Below are 20,612 nucleotides of genomic sequence, written 5' to 3' on the forward strand. Positions count from 1 at the left end.
GTGTGTGTGTGTGTGTGTGTGTGTGTGTGTGTGTGTGTTTGTGTATATATATATATATATATATATATATATATATATATATATATATATATATATATATATATATATATATGTGTGTGTGCATGTGTTTAGGAAGATGTATCTGCCGTTCATCTCTTTTGCTTCATTGAGGGAAGGTTTGGCAGTTGTCAAGTAAACCCTCTGCTAATAGATTACCAGTTGAATTATCTTCTTCCATCAGGTGGTTCAGTCTTTTGGAAAATGCTGAGGTCAAAGAATGACTACTCTGCTAGACACAAGGTTACTTCTGCTTTTTTTATAAATGTTTCTGTTACAGCTATCTTTGTTGTTGCCACTTGGTCCTCATTCCACAGCTTCACCAAGCACTGCAGTCTCAGTTTAATTTCCAGAAAGAAGTTAGGCCTTTTTTGGTGCATTTGTACCTGGATCCAGTTTACATCTGACTCATTATGGTGGATTTATTGCTTGAGATATTAAACAAAGTCACTGAGTGTTTTTCCACCTCAGCACAGAAGGAGTCCCTGATATTAGCTACGATGGAAAGGTTCTTAATCTGTTAAGTAATTTATAAGGGGTTGCTCATTTGTGGGTCCCACATATCTTGTCAGCATTATATGTTGCAGTTTCTTGTAGGTCAGGCAAGTGTGTACCTGTGGATAACTAACTTGCTATGCTGTGTAGGTGTTATTTTTTGGCTTCCTAATGTCTAGTTGAAGCAAGATACTATGAATGACAGAACATGATTCTGATGCTGTAAAACATCATCTTTGCTGAATCGACAAAGTATCGTCATCTTCAGTACATTGAAATTTATTTCACAACATGAGGTGGCGCCATAGAGTACATATTGCAGTAGGTTATGACTGACAGTTGCACAGCCTGTTGCCAGGTTACTTGTTGGTGCTATGGTTAATGACATAGACCATCACATACAGTGTTGGGGGTTTGTTTCTGGGCAGGTACTTTTTATTCTTGCAAAGGCATTCGATATGGTCACTGATATGTGGGAGTACTTTGTCGATCTCTGAGTTTATGCACTTTGTCAGTGTAAGTTTAACACACTGATAGCACAGACTGGACTATTTTGTCATTTTTATGATATGGAGTGGACTATGCTGGTGATTACTGTGTCTGAGGTTAAGTTAGTTCTTTTATCTGTTTTATCTGGGTCCTACCTTTTGCCTTTATTTGCTTACAGACTTAATTTACTAAGTTGTTTCTTTGTGCGTCAGTGTACTGAATCTGACGATACTTTGTCTATTTGGCAAAGATGTTTGATATTTTCAAAATGATATTCTGTCCTTTGAGATATCCTACTTCGACTAGAAGTTAGGAAGCCATTATTTTCATTATTAACTCTTGATATGCAGGAAATATAGTTTGTTCGGTGGTTGGGGTGAACTTTTGGTCTCAGAGGCTAACCCTGCTATTATATTAGATGTGTGGTGTCCTAGTGTACACCAGCAGTGGATGCAAGTGATAGCCAGTCATGGGACCTCCTGAGGAAAAAATGCCAAATAGTGATTGGTAAAGAAGATAAACACGATCATTGACCCACCAAGTAGCATCTCCACATAGATCATGTGATATATTAAGAACATATCTGTCATATTTTTTGGCTTTGTTGGACTCCGGTATCTTTAGTCATTAGTTAATGTACTAAGTTTGCAGTGGTTATGCTTAGCTTGTTTCTTAAACTCATTTAATCATGAACTACAGGAGGCTGATTAACACATTTCTGTCTGAAATGATCTAAGCCAGGAAACCACTTGCTTCCTAAGAGGTTTTCTCCAAAATCATCTACTGAAAAGTCACTTCGTTAGCTTTATAATATCTGATAAATGTGAGTTACACAAAATATGTAAAGTATGATAGCTATAACGGGCTGTATGTATGTCTTTAGGTGCTGATTTTATATTGCTGATTTATGAAAAAAATGTACATTGTTTGCCAAAAACTATTAGTGTTGTGATCGTACAAAGGGTCATAGCTCTGTAAGTGTACATGATAGATCTAAGATGTCACTGAGATAATTGTTCACCTGTTCAACAGCTTTCCATTGATGTATGACAAGAGAGGATGGTCTAGTTTGTTTTGTGGTGTTATCAAATCTATGCAAATTAGATATGCAAATTAAGCTTGTAATAATTTCACAACAATATTAATGTACAAAATAGTTTGTAAGGATCAGTAGCAACACTGATGAATTAATGTTTTGTATAAGATGGCACCGTTTGTTCACCTGTAGGCCGCATAGTTTTTATAAAATTAATGCAGTTATGAAAATAAAGGTAATACTTGTTACTGCTTTACCAAAATAGCATTTATATCTGTCTTAACATTACGCACCATGTTTTAATGTCATTTTTTTAACATTCTTTGCTTGAATACACCACCCACAACATGACAGTATCATGCTCTTTTTGCGTTAATAATATAAACATGGAAATTGCCATATTTTTGCGTAACTTTTTGCAAATTCTACTTAACTCCAGCTCTGCACATCCCATGCTATTTCATAGTCATGCCTAGCAACTGATATCAGCTTATATATGCCACGCTGCTGCCTTAGTCTTATTTATGTACCTTTACCAGAACTTCAGCAATTAGGCTTTGAAAACTGTGACAAGTATTCTCATTTCAGGAGTGCAGAAAAGTCTCCTGTGAAGGTGAGTACACTCTTACATGAAACCCACAAACTCTGCTTTCTTGACAACTGTATTCTTTTAGGAAGCAATGAGTTAAAGATAGCTAAATATTCTTTCTTGCATGCAGGATACTTAACCACATTGACTTAGAGGTGATTCTTATTGCTTCCTAGTGAATGGATCAGCTTCAGATTCTATGTATTGCTAGACCTTACTGTGAGTTTGCCTCTTTTCTTATTCTGAGAGTGGACCTGCTGATTATGTTTGGTGGTGGGAGCATTGTGTTTTTTTTGCTTATGAGCCTGCCTAGTGTGGCATCCTTTTTTCTTTTCTAAGAAAGAACATGTTCATAAGGCGTATGTTGGCATGATAGTCTTTGTTCTGTAATCCTCTCTGAGCCATTCAAACATGTTGCCCTAAATTGGATACTATTCCTGGAAATATTTCCACTAGATACAATTACCGCAAGTAAGTCCGTATTGGGAAATAATGTGGAAAATTCCTTTTGGTTCGCTTTTTGGCCAGTGCATCTAAAGTTTGTCAAACATTTATTTAGGTTTAGCATGGCATACTCTTTCATCATGTTGCTGTTTACTGTTTCCTCCATCCATGTTTCCTTCAGAGGTGAGCTTATGGCTGCCTGCAATTTTAACTCAAAGGATTAAGACTACAGGTTGCAAATGAGCTTCATCCTCTAGTCCATGGTTTAATCATCTCCTTTTGCTTGCTGTGTGACTCTAAAAATGTCTCTTAATCAGACAGTACATCTGGGACTCTACTAAAAACGGACCTCAACTCAGCTGGACAAACCATCCCTGCACTTGCTCAAAACTTATAGCAAGCACTAATAAACCTTAGCACTAGACCCCCCTATTCTGTAGAGAAGGACAAGGCTCTCTATTCGACCTTACCAGCCAATCAGTAAAACAGTTCACTGTACCTATCCAGGCATGTCCAAAGGGCAGTTTCAGGTGTACTCTCCAGTCCAACAGGTGAATCTGGGCATTTTGAGGCAATGTTACAATTGCCTTATGTACACAGACAACCCTCTCCTCCTTCCACCAAACACTAATACATGCAAGAGATGCAGTTATACAGCAAAATTGGAGGCTAAGCTCTCTCAACCCAAGACTGGACCAGGCAGTCAAGAGGAGAAGGGAATTACTTGCATCACACCACCAGTCTCACATAGACCTATGAAACCAGCACCGGCAAAAAACACACATAAATACATGAAAACATACTTGGAGGCTCTAAATAAAAATCTGCAAAAGCAACAGAGACCTCCAAAGCAGACATCCAAGCACCCCCCCCCCAACACAAACCTTGAAACACATACTTCACAAAACCAGTGTGCCACACAATCACAGCCCTTAAGGCAAAATAACATACCCAACACACTAGTAATAGGTGACTCTATAGTTAGGCACACTGACATCCCACTCACTAGGCTGAACAAGGAGAAGGTTACTGTTAGCTGCCTGTCGGGTGCCAGGATCCGCCACATAACACAAGCACTCAGGTCACTTCAGAACAAGTACAAATATGACTCTATCATTGTCCATGTTGGTGTGAATGACCTGAGCCGTACCTCCCTGAACTACATGAAAAGAGACCTGGAGGAGCTCTCTGATCACGTAGCCCAGGCCGGTATGACCCTGACCCTGAGTAGCATCCTGCCCTCACCAAGAATGATACCACTGTATAGAGAAAAAATGATCAATTTCAACAATTGGCTAAGCTTCTAGTGTCATTCAAAGGGGACCCAGTGTCTGTCAGCCTGGGTGGACATGCTCGACAAGCCATGCTGCTTTGCTAGAGATGGCTTGCACCTGTCACTCTTAGGATTTCGAATACTGGCCAAGGCTCTTGCAACCCCCCGTAGTGCCTTTTTTTAGGCAAGGTTCAAAAGACAAACCCACCGCTGTAAATAATGCAAGTAACAAAAAACTGAGGGTAATGCTACTCAATGCCAGAAGTTTAAACCTCAAAATGCGCACACTCGAGGCACTCCTCAGTATGGAGAAAATAGATATATGTGCAGTAACAGAAACCTGGTTTAAGGCTCCAGAGAGCACCCCAGTACTACCAGGTTACAACTCATACCATACATTTTGGCCACAAAACCCGGACCGAAATACAAAAGGCGGGGGGGAGTAACCATATTCATCAAGGATATCCACACCTCCAGGTTAGTGACACAGCACGATGCTTCAGAGATCATCCACATGCAACTAACAACCGGCAAAACTGCTACTCAGATTATAGCTTGCTACAGATCACCCACCATGTTCCAGGACCCCCACTCCGCATTCCTGGAAACACTGGGAAACATAAAGGTCCTACCAAACACCCTGATATTGGGCGATTTTAATTACCCAAACATTAACTGGGAGAACTACTGAAGTACAAACTCCCTTGCCCAACATTTCCTAGAATTTATAAACTCAAACACCCTGAATCAGCTGGTCAACACCCCCACCAGAGGTGACAACATATTGGACCTGATCATCACCAACATGGGCAACCGGTGTTCCACATCGGACAACAACCACTCGTTGGTTAGATCTGACCATAAACTAATCACTCTGGATATCCACATTCCACCACCACCACCCCCGGTCAAAGAAACCACCATGAAAAACTTTTCAAAAGAAAACTTCACGTTACTTAAGGCCGAGGTGGGAAGTTTCAAAGCCCCCATGCTAAAGGATAATGCCATCCAAGCTGCAAAATCCTTTACTAATGCACTCTATGGGTACCTACAAGAATGCATGGATTGTGCTATCCCAAACAAAACCAAAACTCACTCCTCAAAAAAAAAAGAAACTAGTCTGGTGGACCCCTGCCATAAACAAGCCATACAATAGAAGGAGGAAACTAGTACAGAAAAGAGTAAAATCCCAAGAGGGGAAACATCCCTGATCAGTATCAGCAAGAAACTACGTTCCCTCATAAAATCATCCAAGGCTAGCTTCAAAAGAAAAATTGCCATGAACTCCAAAGATAACCACAAGGGATTCTTTAGCTATGTCAAGAATCTAAGTGGCAATTCTCAGATCTGCTTGGAGTTAGTGCAGAATGGCACAAAATACACTGAACTGACCTATATAGCCAACATCCTGGCAGACAGGTTCAGGGCAAATGTCACCCCCCTCTCACCCACAAAAGGGGCCATAACTATACCAGAAGAATGTAGTGCCCCTGAAATCACAGACACTCAGGTTAAAACAGCCCTCTCCAAAGTCAAAAACACGGCATCAATGGGACCGGACGGTGTCCCAGGCTGCGTCCTACAGAAGCTCAAAGATGAACTAACCCCTCACCTAAACACACTGTTTAAACTCAGCCTCTCCAGAGGCTACGTGCCCACAGAGTGGAGCACAGCAACGGTTATTCCACTCCACAAAGGTGGAGCCACAACGGACCCTGGGAACTATCACCCTATAAGCCTGACTAGCTTGGTCTGCAAAGCTATGGAGCGCATCATCATGGATCTTATTAACAGAGGCATTGGGAACCTCCAAACACTGGACCCTACCCAGTTTGGCTTTGTTAAGGGCAGATCATGCCTCCTAAACTTGGTGGACGTCTTTGAGACAGTTACCAAGGCTATAGATGAGAGAAAGGTGATCCACACAGCCTACCTAGACCGTGCAAAGGCCTTTGACACCATTCCCCACTCGGGTATTATAGACAAGCTCTCCAGCCTGAATGTAAACTCCTACTTCTCGAGATGGGTTGCCAACTGGCTCATGGACAGAACCCACATGGTAAGAGTTGCAGGAGCTAGGTCTGACTCTAAAATGGTTACAAGTGGTGTTCCCTAGGGCTCAGTCCTAGGACCCCTCCAGTGCGGCATATGCTTCTCAGAGGTACAGGCAAGCACAGGAGGACTATGGCTGACCAAGTTCACAGATGACTGCAAACTAGGGGCTATAATTGACTCTCCAGCTGACAAAGACATCCTCTAAAAGGGTCTCTCTGAGACAGATACCTGGTGTCAAAACCATGGCCTCAAGCTAAATGCCAAAAAGTGCATAGTCATCCCCTTTGGAAAAAAAACAAAGTACTCACAAACCGTCACATAGATGGTAGCCCCCTAAATACGGAAGACTTAATAAGGGATCTGGGGACCCAAGTAGATAGTAAACTCTCCTTTGATAATCACATTGCCAAAGTGGTTAGAACATCCTTCTGTGTGGCCCACCTAATCACAAAAGGGTTTGCATCCAGATCGAAAGAGGTAATTGGGCCCCCTCTACGCATCACTCATCAGACCCATCATAGAGTACAATGCCCATTTGGGATATACCTTACAAGACACCTGCAACAATTGGAAAGGCCACAGAAGTACCTCACCAAGAGGATCACTGGCCTCAAGCAGATGCCCTATGCAGCTCGACTGAAGAAACTCCAACTGTACTCGGTTGCATACCACCTACTTAGAGGTGATCTCTGCCTGACATACAACCATGTCCAACCCAGAATTGATGGACATGCTCCACCTAAAGAAAACCATATCCCCTCGAGCCACATGCTCGAGCCACACGCTCCGGGGATCTAAACCTCACTGCAGCAATAAATAGGATGTGCTGGAGGGATAGATTCCTGTCCCAGAGACTTCCCATGCTCTGAAACAAGATTCCAATCTACATTAGGCAGAGCTCCTTGCTAACCCTCTTCAAGAGAAACCTTGACGTGTGGATGGGAAACAGAAAGTTTACCCCAGGGATCACTTCAATGACTCTGCTGGACAGAGGCACAGCGAACTAATCTAAGGGGGCGGTGAAAGCCAACAAATTCCGGCTAGGCTTATAAATGCCTTCGGGCAGATAGCCTAGTACCTACCGATGAACCTATGACCTATTTAAGAAAACATAGATAAAATAAAACATAAGTTAAGCAAATCCAAGAAAAGTCACCATTACTCTCTTTTTATTCTTGAGAACCTGAGTGATTTCCTTTGAGTCTTTTTGTCTAAATTGTTATATTTGACCTTGAAAACACGAAGAAGCTAGTTACTGCTGTCTCTACCAGAAGGGACACCTGAGCACTTGAACTTCACTGTTGTATGCAGACTGCACTATATGGCATTTTGCATGGGCAGTGTTTCTGTTAGGGCTATGCCACTAATCTAGGTAGTAAAATTACACATATATGTCATTTCAATAAGCTTCTAGTAGTCTAATTTCTCCTGGTACCTCAGCTAAGCCTTCCAGGGAGTTAACAGTAACAGTATTGGTAGCAAACAAGCAATTAGCACTTAGATTAGATACTTCCAGTTGCATTCTTAAGTTCCATGGGTTAAACTACAAACTTTAATAGCATAAGGCTTCCATTTAAATAACAGACCATCTTTAGCTAGCACTAATAACTCCCCGGTTTATTTGCATAAAGGTGTTCGATAATCGTTTCAGTTACTGAATCCACAGAGGCTGCATGTGGTAATAAAATGGCTTACTATATAGCTCTCTTCCCATCTGTTTTCTATATCCTGACATGTTCCTGTAGTCTTGGCTTAATTTTCCTCAGAGTTTCTTGTATGTAAACCAGGCTACAGAAGCTCACCAAGACATAACCACTTGAGCAGTTGCAAGTATAATAATTTGTAAAAGTAAAATTCCCAGCATTTATTTTTTTTCAAAAGTCACTGGTATGTAGGGTTGCCAGCTGTCCGGTTTTTGACCGAACTGTCCGGTTTTCAGACAAATTGTCCAGTTAAAAAATTTAAACTCATGAAGTCCGTTTTTTTTTTGTGCCGCCAGAGGAGAGGAGAAAGTAAATGTATCCAGCTCGAACGGAGCGATACACTACTAGCTACTACACAACAATGAAATGCTTTTAACTTCAGTATTCCTGGTAGCTACATAGTTTAGACAGTACATACATTAACTTAAGTGGCAGTGATGTAATACAAATGGACAAATTTTATTTTCTGCTATACGGATTGTAGAGATATCACTGGAAGGCAGTACTCCACGGTGGGAAAACGGTATTTTTTTAGCTATCATTATCCTACCAACTACCAAGCAGTGACAAAAGAAATCTTATAGCAAGATTTAAAATGCTTAAGCACTCTGCCAACATTGCCCAGTGTTGCATTGTAGTACACTCAGACTGATTTTAGAACTTCACCATGCAGTGTAATACTGCTAGCAATTAACACGCCCTGATTTGTATTATCCTCATCTACTATGTTGAACCGTATTCCATGAAACAAATTGTGCATCTTGCTTTTTGGGCACTTGCAGTTACCCAACATTATTTTGCTTTTACTTGATTCTGTCGCAAGGGACCACATTGAAAAATAAAACTATCTCTTTGCCATGTTCAGAAAATGGCAAGTGTGCTAGCTGCATGTGATTTCTTTTCCTACGTGCATCTTTCTTAGATCTAGAGGCTTGAGTCATCTTTCATTCAGTCTTATTGCCATTTTACAACTGCATAGCGGCGGTCCAGTCTGCATCTTCGTAAACTTGTATTAGAGCGCATTGTTGTAGGAAGTTACCTGTTTTAACCCGCACCTTTGGCGTGATATAGAAAAACATTAATGAAACTCTTTAAAGTATGTGTGCTTTTCTGAGATTATGATGTATACTTTGAAAGTTACATAAAACATGTCACCTGTTAGAAATCCATTCATCCACAACCCCTTTATCCCAATTTTTGCATATGTGACATGTAAAGAAAAAGAGTGGGAGGTCAGTCGGACCCAGTACAAGATCTTAAGTACTAGCATCTGAAATATCACACTAGAGGCAGTAACACTTAGCTCAATTGACCCCCACCCAATACAGGTGCAGCCAAGGACTGAAACTTCCTAATCCGAAGTAAACGGAAAATATGTTACATCTTAACAACTGAGTACCTGTCCCACCCCAGTACAAACAGTATTTGACAGAACTTTCAAAATGCAAGGGAATGTTAAGATCATCATTTCTGAATGAGCAGTAAAGTGATGTTATTGACTTAAACGATCTTATGGGGTAAATCAAAACTTACAATTTTTAATAGCAAAGATAACTGCTTACATTTTTTTTGGATTTTTTTAATCAGATTTACCACCATGTGCACAGGCTGCTAGCTCTTGACCTTTTATCTCCATGGATCATCCATAATTAGGTTTAGGAACATAGAAAATAAATAACTGGAGAAAAATGCACTATATTGACACTTTTCATCAATACTGGTACTTAACATCTGCAGCAGCCTAGCAGTGCAATTAGTGCTGCCTGTGTTCTTTTCTCCCCTTTAAGTACGGCTTAAGTCATCAAAGTGGGTGGTCCCATCAGGTGATGTCACTGTGATGTCACAAAATAGGTGGGGCATGGGCGGGAGAGGGGGGGTGGGTGGAGTTATGTGTGATGCGAGGGGCGTGACTTTAGTCCAGTTTTAGCCGCAAAGAAACCTGGCAACCCTACTGGTATGTAAGCACAAACGGAACATTCACCATAAGGGTGGATACTCTTGTGGTTACAAGATATCATTTCAAAAGTGTCCGCATGCTTTAGAAAATAGTTGTCACCTACACTTCTACAGTGACTGTATCAATGATAAGAATGTTGTATACCTTCTGACTTAACGGGATCCTCGTGTAATAACTAACAGTGTTTCTTGACTGTATTGACCAGCTGTACAATTCAAACAATATTGTGTAACAATATATACAGCCACTTTTCATTATTTGCTCCCATTTTGTTTTTCTGTCATTTATTATTAGTGGCATCACTCACTTTATTTAGTCAAGTCATGCTATTTGTAATCTGAAGGACTTTAGCACTTTTACTTTTGTCCACTGGGTTTTCTAGTCAAAAGTACTGGAATGGATTGCCATTATGTTCTCCAGCTGACCATGCTTATTGTGCGCTCTCACTACAACAGTCTTTCCATGTTGGGCCCTGCGTGATATCAGCTCGTGTATTTACTGACGTACACAAGCCATTTCATCATGAGAAGATTATTTTGTCCTAATAATCGATTTTGATCCTTAGTAGCAGACCTGCAGCAGGGTGACCAGGGTGACTTGAGAGCATCTTCAGTGTGTTTCCTTTGCTAAACTACTATGATCTCTTTTTTTGCCTCCTGGATGATATTTTTAATGTTACTACAAACCCTTCAACACACAGAAAAAATCTGTGCAGGGTAAATAAGAGAATGGATGCTGTGAGTGGTGGCTTCTTCCATGCTAGGAATCCATGGTAGCTTTAGAATTTGTACAGTGCAGTATGTATTTTGATTCTTCTGCCTTAAGAGTAGCTTGTTTATCTTCTACCTAAGAGACCAAAAACAACAAGAAAATGTGATGTTGCATGGGTGCTTTCTTTGTAAAATAAAATTAAATCATCACTATAGCTGTAATAACCATTAGATTGCTTTTCATAAAGATATTTGGGTTGATGCATTCACTTTCAAACAGTACTATTAATACATTGGCATAAGGAAGCACAGAAAAGGCAAAAATGGCAGTAGTTCTTATGTGATGATACAAAACATTGTCAAAAAGAAAATACTTGTTATGTAAATAGAAGGTGATAAATTCTGTCATGCATTTTGTAAGAGGATTTTGTCTCTAAAATGAATGTAGTGCCTAAATGACCATTTTTTTGTTCTTCAGTAGTGTATAGACCGTTGTTGTCTAAACTCGTCCAGCACCTAACCAACTGGCAAGAAAGTATCCTTCATTTTTTTGGAAAGTGTCTAGACTATTTTTACTGATGAATCTAAAAGCAAAGCTTCAAAAACACAAAAGCTTGTTTAAGTTATCTATTAATCAATTTCCTATATATTCTAGGAAGTTGCTTCTTCCAGAAATGGTTTGCATATTCAGGGGTTAAGATTTTTGAAAACTTTCAGTGGTCAGTAAAATGTTACAGCTTTAAGATTTGGTGCAATCAACTTGGATCCTGTTCTGTTAAATAACAGTCTGACATATTTCCTAAGTAAACTGTTCAGTCATTTAGAACTTAATTGGGAGTGCCTGCATCTGATTATGCATAGAAGTGTTATCTTGCAAACACATTTTATAGTACTGCATGACATTCTTGACCTTGAAAATCTGCTGAAGTTTTAAGCCTTTTAACTTTCCAAAACACTGAGCCAAGTTGCCAGATGCATTTTAATGGTATTTTAATAAACAAGTGGAAGCTTTGTATGTCATTTTATTCTTCTTTTTAGGACTAGCCTTGAATTCTTGTTGAACTGGATTTTGAAGTTTATTCTCATTTCTGACCATCTTCCTGCATATTTTCTGCAGTTGAAAATCAAGTGGAAGAAGATGCTACATACATTTGCTATACATAGATAGCTGAGATACTGTTTTGTCATGGAATACTGCAAATTTGACCAGGACTTTATCTTCCAAAGACAGAGAAAGTCAGCCAGTATACAACCAGTGTTTGTCAAAGCTGCTAGTGGTCTTTGGTATCTTTCACACAGTGGGAAAGTAATGGACTCCAAGTCAGACTGCCGACCAGTCACGAGTGGAGTCCCACAGGGATCGGTCCTGGGTCTTCTCCTGTTTGGCATCTACTTCTCAGAAGTCCAGGCCAACACGGAGGGACTCTGGCTGACCAAAATCGCAGATGACTGCAAGCTGGGAGCCATTATTAACTCCCCAAGTGATGCAGATATCCTACAGAAAGGCCTCACTGAGACCAATGACTGGTGTCGAAACCATGGCCTTAAGCTTAATGCCAAAAAAATGTGTCGTCATCCCCTTTGGGAAAAACTCAGTTCCCACTAATTACTGTATCAATGGGAGCCCACGGAATGGTCTGAAGGCATTATAAGAGATCTGGGGACACAGGTTGACAGCATCCTCTCCTTCGACTACCACATTGCCACTGTGGTCAGAAAGTCCTTCTGTGTGGCACATCTCATCACCAAGGGTTTTGCATCAAGAAAGAAAGAGGTCATCATTTCTCTCTACTCTTTCCTCATTAGACCAATCCTAGAGTAAAATGCCCCATTTGGCATGTACCTCACTAGACACCTACAACAGCTGGAGAGGCCACAAAAGTACCTCACAAAGGGGATCATAGGCCTTAAACACATGTCCTACACAGACAGAGTCAGAAAACTCCAGCTATTCTCTGTCTCATATCGTCTACTAAGAGGCAATCTCTGCCTGACATACACAGCCATGTCTGACCCAGCTCTGTTAGAAATGCTTCATCTAAAGAAATCCCAATCCCTCCCCACCACATGCTGCAGAGACCTCAATCTCATTACCACAATCAACAGAACATGCTGGAGGGACAGGTTCATAACCCAGAGACTGCCCATTCCATAGTGCAGGGATCCTTTGGGACACATACTGTCTGTACCATTCTGTTTATGTTACAAGCGAAGTTCAGATCCCTGTATTATGTTACTTTTGGAGCCCCCTTGTAGTATAACAGTCTAGTTGTGTGAAAACATGACAAAACAGATTATTTAGTAGTGCCTTCTTTTGACAGTAAAGTTTCCTTTCCCTTTCATTCAGAGGATTTTCTATGATGACTCACTGGGAATCCTTTAGACCTGTGAGTCCTTGTGGCTGTCAAATAATCTCTGGTCTCTTTAGGAAAAAAAAAACATTCAAGACATGCTTGCCCCACTTCCTTAATATTCCTTCTAAGATGGATCCATGTATTTGTGTTGGGGAGCAGTCTGCTCAGAAGATGATGAAAGAAAACTTACCTAACCATAATGCACACTGAATTTGAAGATGAGTTCTTGATTAGGTGGATCTTTTATACACATTTTTGTGATGGCTATGTTTTCTTTATTTTCTTTTTCCAGATGTACCGAGTAACCCTAGTGAATATGCCACAGTAGCTGCACAGTCTGTCATTGGTCAGGTGATGGAAGGAATCAAGCTGCTTTCAGAAGATGCTCAGATACATCCACTAGGAGAAGTCTTGACTGCATTTGTGGAAGCTTGGATGGACCATATTTTAAAGCAAAGAATAAAATTTAGGTATGTTTAAACCAAAAATGTTTTTTCTAGACGCACCCTCTAACTATTACCTAAAATTGCTATTGTGTTTCTGCTGTGTAAACATTTATGTCAGTAGTTTGTGACAGGGGTGGATGGTACCACTTTACCTCTACTGCAGGGCAGCATACAAATGTATGTTGCATTTTTTTTCTGTGTCATTATATTTGTATGGGTTATTCTTCATTTTAGAATGTTCGAAATGGCTACTGTGTGGAGTCATCAGATGTTATGTAGTCCAGTCTCGCCTACATTGTTATCCGTGGGTTCAGAGCCGAATGTCGGCTCCGACTCGGCCATACTTTAGCTCAAAGTCTTTCAATTGGCTGGGCTAAGATGGTATCCCATGCTGCACTCCCCTCTATCCCCAGATCTCATTTGCCACTCGTGTAGCTCGGATGTGGTCTCACTCTTGGCTGTGGCTAAGTATTCTTTTCATCTTATAGCAGAGAAGTTTTTTGCAAAAAAAAAAAAAAAGCTATTTTCATAGCTGTTTGTGTGTATATCTTTGAGCTGTGTTTGTGGAAAAGTTGTTTTTTTGTTGTCTTAGTGTGTTTCTTGTGGTATCCCACTAGCTGTTTCCAACGGACTAAGCCCGTTTCAGTTAGAGGACCTATTCTGTTCCCTCGCTTACCTTTGTGTGCTAACTTAACTTCCCTTAGGCTAAGGCCGTTTAATTTAAAGGAACTAGTCCTCCCTCTTGACCTTGTGTTCTGTGACCATTTAAGTTAGAGGTCTTTGTGGTGTACCGTCTGTTCTGTTCCCGCGCTTGTGGCTGATTGACCGTTGGTCTGGTTGTTGGGTTAGTGACTCAGTTTTTGTAGTGACCATGTCTAAAGATATTAAGGAGCATAAGCCCTCGGGCTTTTAGAAGTGCACAAAGTGCAGTTATAAGATGTCTATCACTGATGGACACTCTGTTTGTGTGTACTGTCTGGGAGCGATTCACCTCCAGGAATCGTGTAGTTTTTGTCATGCTTTTAGCCCATGTGTTCTTCAGGAAAGGAAGAACAAATTGATTTTGAAGGGACTTCTGAAACCCTCCTTCGAGGAGAGTTTGGAGAGTGCTTCCAGCTTTAAGTCTTCTCCATCTAAAGCTAAATCTTCTAAGGCTAAAAAGCAATCCCCGGTTCCATCAGTATATTCCGAGCCACCGGAGAAAACAGCTAAATCTTCGATGACATCCTCGGTTCCATTGTTCTCGGGGCCGCAGGTAAGTGTCAGTTTCTGTGGAACCTGCTTCGGCTCCTATTCTCTCAGAGGCTGTTCGGAGCCGGTCGCCTAGCATTAGGCCGATATCTCTTTCTCACAGGTCTCCTTCAGAGAGGAGGTCTCAATCTCCTAACCTATCCTCTAAATCCTCCAGGACCTTATCGGATGTGGATGTCGATAGAGTGGTGCAAAGACTTCTTCAGTCACCGGTACTGGCTAAATTGTTTTCGGCTCCGACCCATTCGGCTCCCGAGCCGGTCCCTCTACCCATGTCGATACTTCCTCCTCCGAGCGCATCTCAGCTTCCGGAGCTGGAGTGCTCGGCTCTGTTTGATGTCCCTAGGTCGGTTCTGACAGCCCCTCCTGGCTTATCGGTTCTGACGTCGGCTCCGACTCAGTCAGCACCATCCACGAGGTTCAGGACTCAGGATTCCTCGGTCGGACCTGAGGGGGGAGGCTTCGGGACACCTCTCGGCTCCTAGTCTCCCTCTCGGTGCTTCAGTGCGGGGAAGCCTGACTCCTGTCTTGGCTTCCGAGCTGGTCCCTTCTGATCCGAGATCTTCCATGGCTGGTCGATCTTCGGACCTGGGAGGACCAGCTTTTGAGGCCATGCGGAGCGTGCTGGTCAAGTCATCAGTGGCATCATACGGTTCGGTCAATCTGTCCCCTACAGCACCGGTGCTGGTCTCTGATCGCCCTCTATCTCTTGACAGCGGAGCCCCAAGGCCTCAGGGTACCCCCACGAGTGGTCCCCATATTTCTGAGGGCCCCTCAGAGTTTTTGCCTGAGGAGCCACCCAGAAAGAGAAAGTGCAAGAGGAAGCACATAGATTCCCAAGATGAGTCTCTCGCGTCAGACAACAACCTCGAGGAATGGGAGGGGTTCCCTAAGTCATCCTCTGAGGATGTTTCTTTCTCTGACATCATAGAGATTTTGAAGCAGAGAGGTGACTGGCCATCCAAAGCCCCCTCCGAAGAGGAGTCGGTGTTCCTAAAAGCCTTTGGTGCTCAGCCCTCCGCCTCCTGGGTGTCTCCACCTTTTGACGAGCTTCTGGATCTGGTTTGTCGAAGAGTGTGGGAAACCCCTGACTCTGTGGATCCAGTCCCCAGGAAACCCAATAAATTTTTGTCTGCCCCTTCTGATAAGGAATTTCTATGCAAGGGAGTCCCTCTGGATGCCATGGTGGTGGTAGCGGCCACCAAGAAGGAATTGGCTGAGACTTCTTCCACCGTCCATCCCCCTAACAAGGAGTCTAGGACTATGGACCGGTACGGGAAGCGTATGTTTTCTTCAGCGGCCTTTACTTTGCGGTCACTGAATTACTTACCACACTTTACACGGCTCCAGAGAGATCTCCTAAAGGAGCTTGGAGATACTCTAATGGGTAACGCTTCTGAGGTGGTGGCTCAGAAAGTCAACGCTCAGATGTCTACCCTTAATTCTATTGCAAACTCCTCCATGAGGCTGATATCTCACGCAGCCGAGGGAGCAAGTAGGGCAGCAAGTTCAGGAGTCGCTCTTAGGAGACATGCCTGGATGTGCCTTTGTCATTTCGCGGAGGCCTTCAAGTCTACATTCACCCATGCCCCATTTGATGGTTCCTCTTTGTTCGGAACCAAGGTGAAAGGCACTCTCACTAGGTGTGAGCAAGAGGGAAAAACTCTGTCTGCCATAGGAGTCCATTTTTCTCTTCCCTCTAGGCCTTATCCCAAGGCCCAGAGGGGTGGGAAGATGTGGTTCAAGAAATCACAGAGGTTTTTTCCCAATGCACAAGGTGAGTACCCCTCCAGAGGCAGGGGAGGGGGTGTTTATTCAGGTAGATGCCACCCTAGGGAAAGAGGAGGCCCTCGTTACTCGGGAGACCGCGATTCCTTTCGTGGTTCTCCCTACCGCCACTCCTGATGGGAGGCCCGACTGTGTGTTTCCGGAGCCAGTCAGGGGTCACATCTCACTATACCTGGAGGCCTGGCAAGGTATCACCCAGGACCAATGGGTTCTACGAATAATTTTCAGAGGATATATCATTCCCTTCTCGTCAACTCCCCCTCCAATCAAGAAAATCCCGGATGTTCCACCCAGTCAAAGGAATTCCGCAGCTTCAGAGGTTTCAAAGCTGCTAGAAAAAGGAGCCATCCAACATGTCCCCTCAGACCAGATCGGATTAGGGACTTACTCCAGATTCTTTTTGGTGCCGAAAAGGACAGGGGACCTGAGACCAATTTTGGATCTCAGCCGATTGAATACCCATGTGCAAAAGTCCAAGTTCCAAATGGTCCCGTTGCAATGTATTCTCCCATTGTTGGGAAAAGAAGTGTGGATGTGCTCCATTGACCTCAAGGATGTTTACTACCACATAATGATGAACAGGGCATCCAGAAGTCACCTACACTTCCAGCTGGGAGCCAGTCCCTTTCAGTTTTGAGCCCTGCCCTTTGGTCTCACCACAGCCCCTAGGGTGTTTACCAAATGCATGGCAGTGGTGACTGCTCATTTCAGACGTCGGGGATTCCAAGTGTTTCTATATTTGGATGACTGGCTCCTTACTGCCACTGCCAAGCATCTGCTACTTCAGACCAGAGACGCCACTATCAACCTATGTCAACAGTTGGGCATCACCTTGAACTGGGAAAAATCTGCCTTGTTGCCCTTGCAGCATGTCACCTTTATAGATGCCAAATTAGACACCATGCTCTTGCAGGTGTTTTTACCACAAGAAAGAATCAGAGTTTTACAACAATAGATTTACGCCTTGCTCCCTCTGAGGAAAGTGAAGGCAAGATTGGTCCTCCAATTGTTGGGGACGATGGCTGCTACAATTATGTTAGTTCCCCTGGCAAGGTTACATATGAGCCTCCTTCAGTGGCTACTCTTCGCCCAGTGGTCTCTTCAATGTCTTCCACTTTCTCACCCTATTCTGCTCACAGACAGGTGCAGATAGGATCTCAGTTGGTGGCTTTACACTGACTACCTCAATGCAGGAAAACCCTTCATTCCTTTGCCTCCAGTTGCCACGGTGACCAAGGATGCCTCCCAGATTGGGGGGGGCATTATCTAGGCAGGACAGTCCAAGGCACATGACAAGAGCACAAGATGCATCTACATATCAATGTCCTGGAGATGAGAGCAATGCTACTAGCGTTGCAAGCACTTCAGAGCTTTCTTCATCTCGGGCCTATTGCAATCCAGTCAGACAATTTGTCGGTGGTATGGTATCTGAACAAACGGGAACCAAGTTGTATCCCCTTTGCAGAGAGGCCATGTGAGTGTGGCAGTGCGCAGTATCTTTCCAATGTTTTCTGGTAGCAACGCACATTCCATGAGTGGTCCCTGAACTGTCAAGTAGCGGAGCAGATTTTCCGCAGGTGGGGTCAGCCTTGCTGCGACCTTTTTGCTAGCCCCCTCAATACCAAATGCAGCAGCTACTTCACCCTTATCCCCCCTCAGGGGGAGTCACCCAGGGACGCTCTAGTCCACGATTGGACCTCCGATCTACTATATGCCTTCCCTCCAGTTCCTTTGCTGTCAAAGGTTATTCAGAAAGCGCAATCCTTGGGAAGCAAAATGACTCTGATTGCTCCACACTGGCCTCATCAAATTTGGTTCCCCTTTCTCCATCCCTATCTTATGGACACTCCTTGGATTCTGGACCCACAACCAGACTTACTGACTCATATGTCAGGGCAGCTCCATCCCTCTCTTTGGGCCCTCTGTTTGACAGCTTGGCTACTCCACTTCCGTCATTAGTTAGGCTTCACCATTTTTTGCCGGATGTGGTTCATATTGTATCTTCCTCTCATAACCCTTCGACCAGGAAGATTTGTTACAGCAAATGGAAGAGATTTTCCGTCTGGGCACATGCCAAACAGATTGACCCTTACACAGCTCCAATCTCGTCAGTGTTGGAGTTCCTCTTTATGCTTTTCAACCAGGGATCAGCTGCCGCAACCATTAAAGTCCAGTTGGTGGCGATTTCTACCTTTCACGTCGCAAACGAACCTAGTCTAATGGCACATAGACTTTGTAAGGCTTTCCTGAAAGGCACTTTGTTGCTTCATCCTCCTGTCTCTGAACCTGTTATGCCTTGGGACTTAAACTTTGTTCTACAGGGTCTTACTTCAGCCCCTTGGAGCCTGCAGCCACTTGTGATTTAAAATTCTTAACTTGGAAGACTGTCTTTTTGGTAGCCATCACGTCAGCCAGACGTGTTTCGGAGCTTCAAGCTTTATCAATTAAACCACCTTAGTTGATTTTTCATAAGAACAGGGTTTCTCTCAGACCGAATCCTTCCTTTCTTCCCAAAGTAGCGTCAGTTAGTAACCTTAACCGATCTATTGAATTACCAGTGTTTTTTCCCTCAGTTCTCGAACAAGGCAGAATTCAAATTTCATCAGTTGGATGTGCACAGACAATTACGATTTTATTTGCACAGAACGAAGGACCTCAGAAAATCTGATCAGTTGTTTGTTTCATTTTTGGAAAACAGAATTGGGTCTCCTGTTTCCAAAGTCACGTTGTCTAGGTAGATTTCCAGTTGTATTTCTTTCATTTATACTGCAGGGGGAAGAGATTTACCGTTCCGAATGAAGGCTCACTCTACCCGGTCTGTATCTATGTCTACAGTTTTTCAGTCCAGATTGTCTATGGATGATATTTGTGCTGCGGCTACTTGGGCATCTCCTCACACCTTTGTTACTCATTACAAGTTAGATGTGGTATCTAGAGGCAGGTCTTCCTTTGGTTCCACAGTGCTCAGGAGTATATTCCACTGAACCTCCCAGGATTTAGGTGCTGGGGATGCTGTCCCACGGGTAAGAATGAAGGAGATATTGGACTACATAACATCAAGAAGTTATGTACTCACCATAACGTTCGATGTATGAAGTCCATCTCACCTCACATTCTTACTTACCCCCCCCCCCCACCTTCCCCCGTCCTGGAGGATCTAGAGGTTAGGCCTGGTTTCAGAATTCCCTTCATTCTTAGTTTGTTCTTCCTTCCTTAGGTGTTGTTATGCATGGAGAGTGAGTGCTGGTGGTCGCAGCAAACTAGATCTGGGGATAGAGAGCAGTGCAGCATAGGATACCATCTTAGCTCAGCCAATTGAAAGACTTCGAGCTAAAGTATGGCCGAGTCGGAGCCGACATTCGGCTCCGAACCCATGGGTAAGAATGTGAGGCGAGATGGACTACATACATCGAATGTTATGGTGAGTACATAACTTCTTGTTTTCTCCCTCTATTCCTTCTCTTACAAACTTTTTACATACTTTTCCTTTTTGTCCCATTCCATAGCTATAAATATGTATGCTTTGTTTCTTGTATTATTTATGCATTTTTTGAAGGTGAATTGGAATTTTCAGCACTTAGCAATGATGCTGTCCTGCCATTATAATTTTTATGAAGGGTCACTGTCCCTAAGCCATGTTCTGTCTCCATTTTGGAGGTCTTTGTATCACAGTAAGGGAAAAATATTTCCTACGTGTGCATACACTTTGTAACCTAACACACACTGGCATGGCTCTAGGGATCTTAACCTAGCCTACGACATTAACAGGACATGCTGGAGACAGATATGTCTCCCAGAGTTTGCCACTCCTCTGGAACAAACTCCCATTTCACGTAAAACAGAGCCTCTCAATGACTTTATTTAAACCTAACTTAGACAACTGAATGGGAGACTGTAAATTTACCCTGGGGTGTCACCTGTGTTTCTCTTGGATAAGGGCAGTTGGTGCTGATCACAGGCTTGAA

At 42.9% G+C, this 20,612-nt stretch overlaps 1 protein-coding gene across 1 annotated transcript in view; it reads left to right on the forward strand.

The window, feature by feature from the left end:
- Positions 1-20,612, forward strand: part of CCDC142 (coiled-coil domain containing 142) — a 918,569-nt gene that overhangs the window by 705,963 nt on the left and 191,994 nt on the right. Inside the window, exon 7 of the mRNA XM_044063462.1 lies at positions 13,455-13,632. Within this exon, the coding sequence (XP_043919397.1) occupies positions 13,455-13,632 (178 nt within the window). The remainder of the gene's footprint in view (positions 1-13,454; positions 13,633-20,612) is intronic.

Source organism: Protopterus annectens, chromosome 2.part1 (assembly GCF_019279795.1).
Source record: "Protopterus annectens isolate FY-2018-M chromosome 2.part1, PAN1.0, whole genome shotgun sequence".
In the NCBI taxonomy this organism is placed as follows: Eukaryota; Metazoa; Chordata; order Ceratodontiformes; family Protopteridae; genus Protopterus; species Protopterus annectens.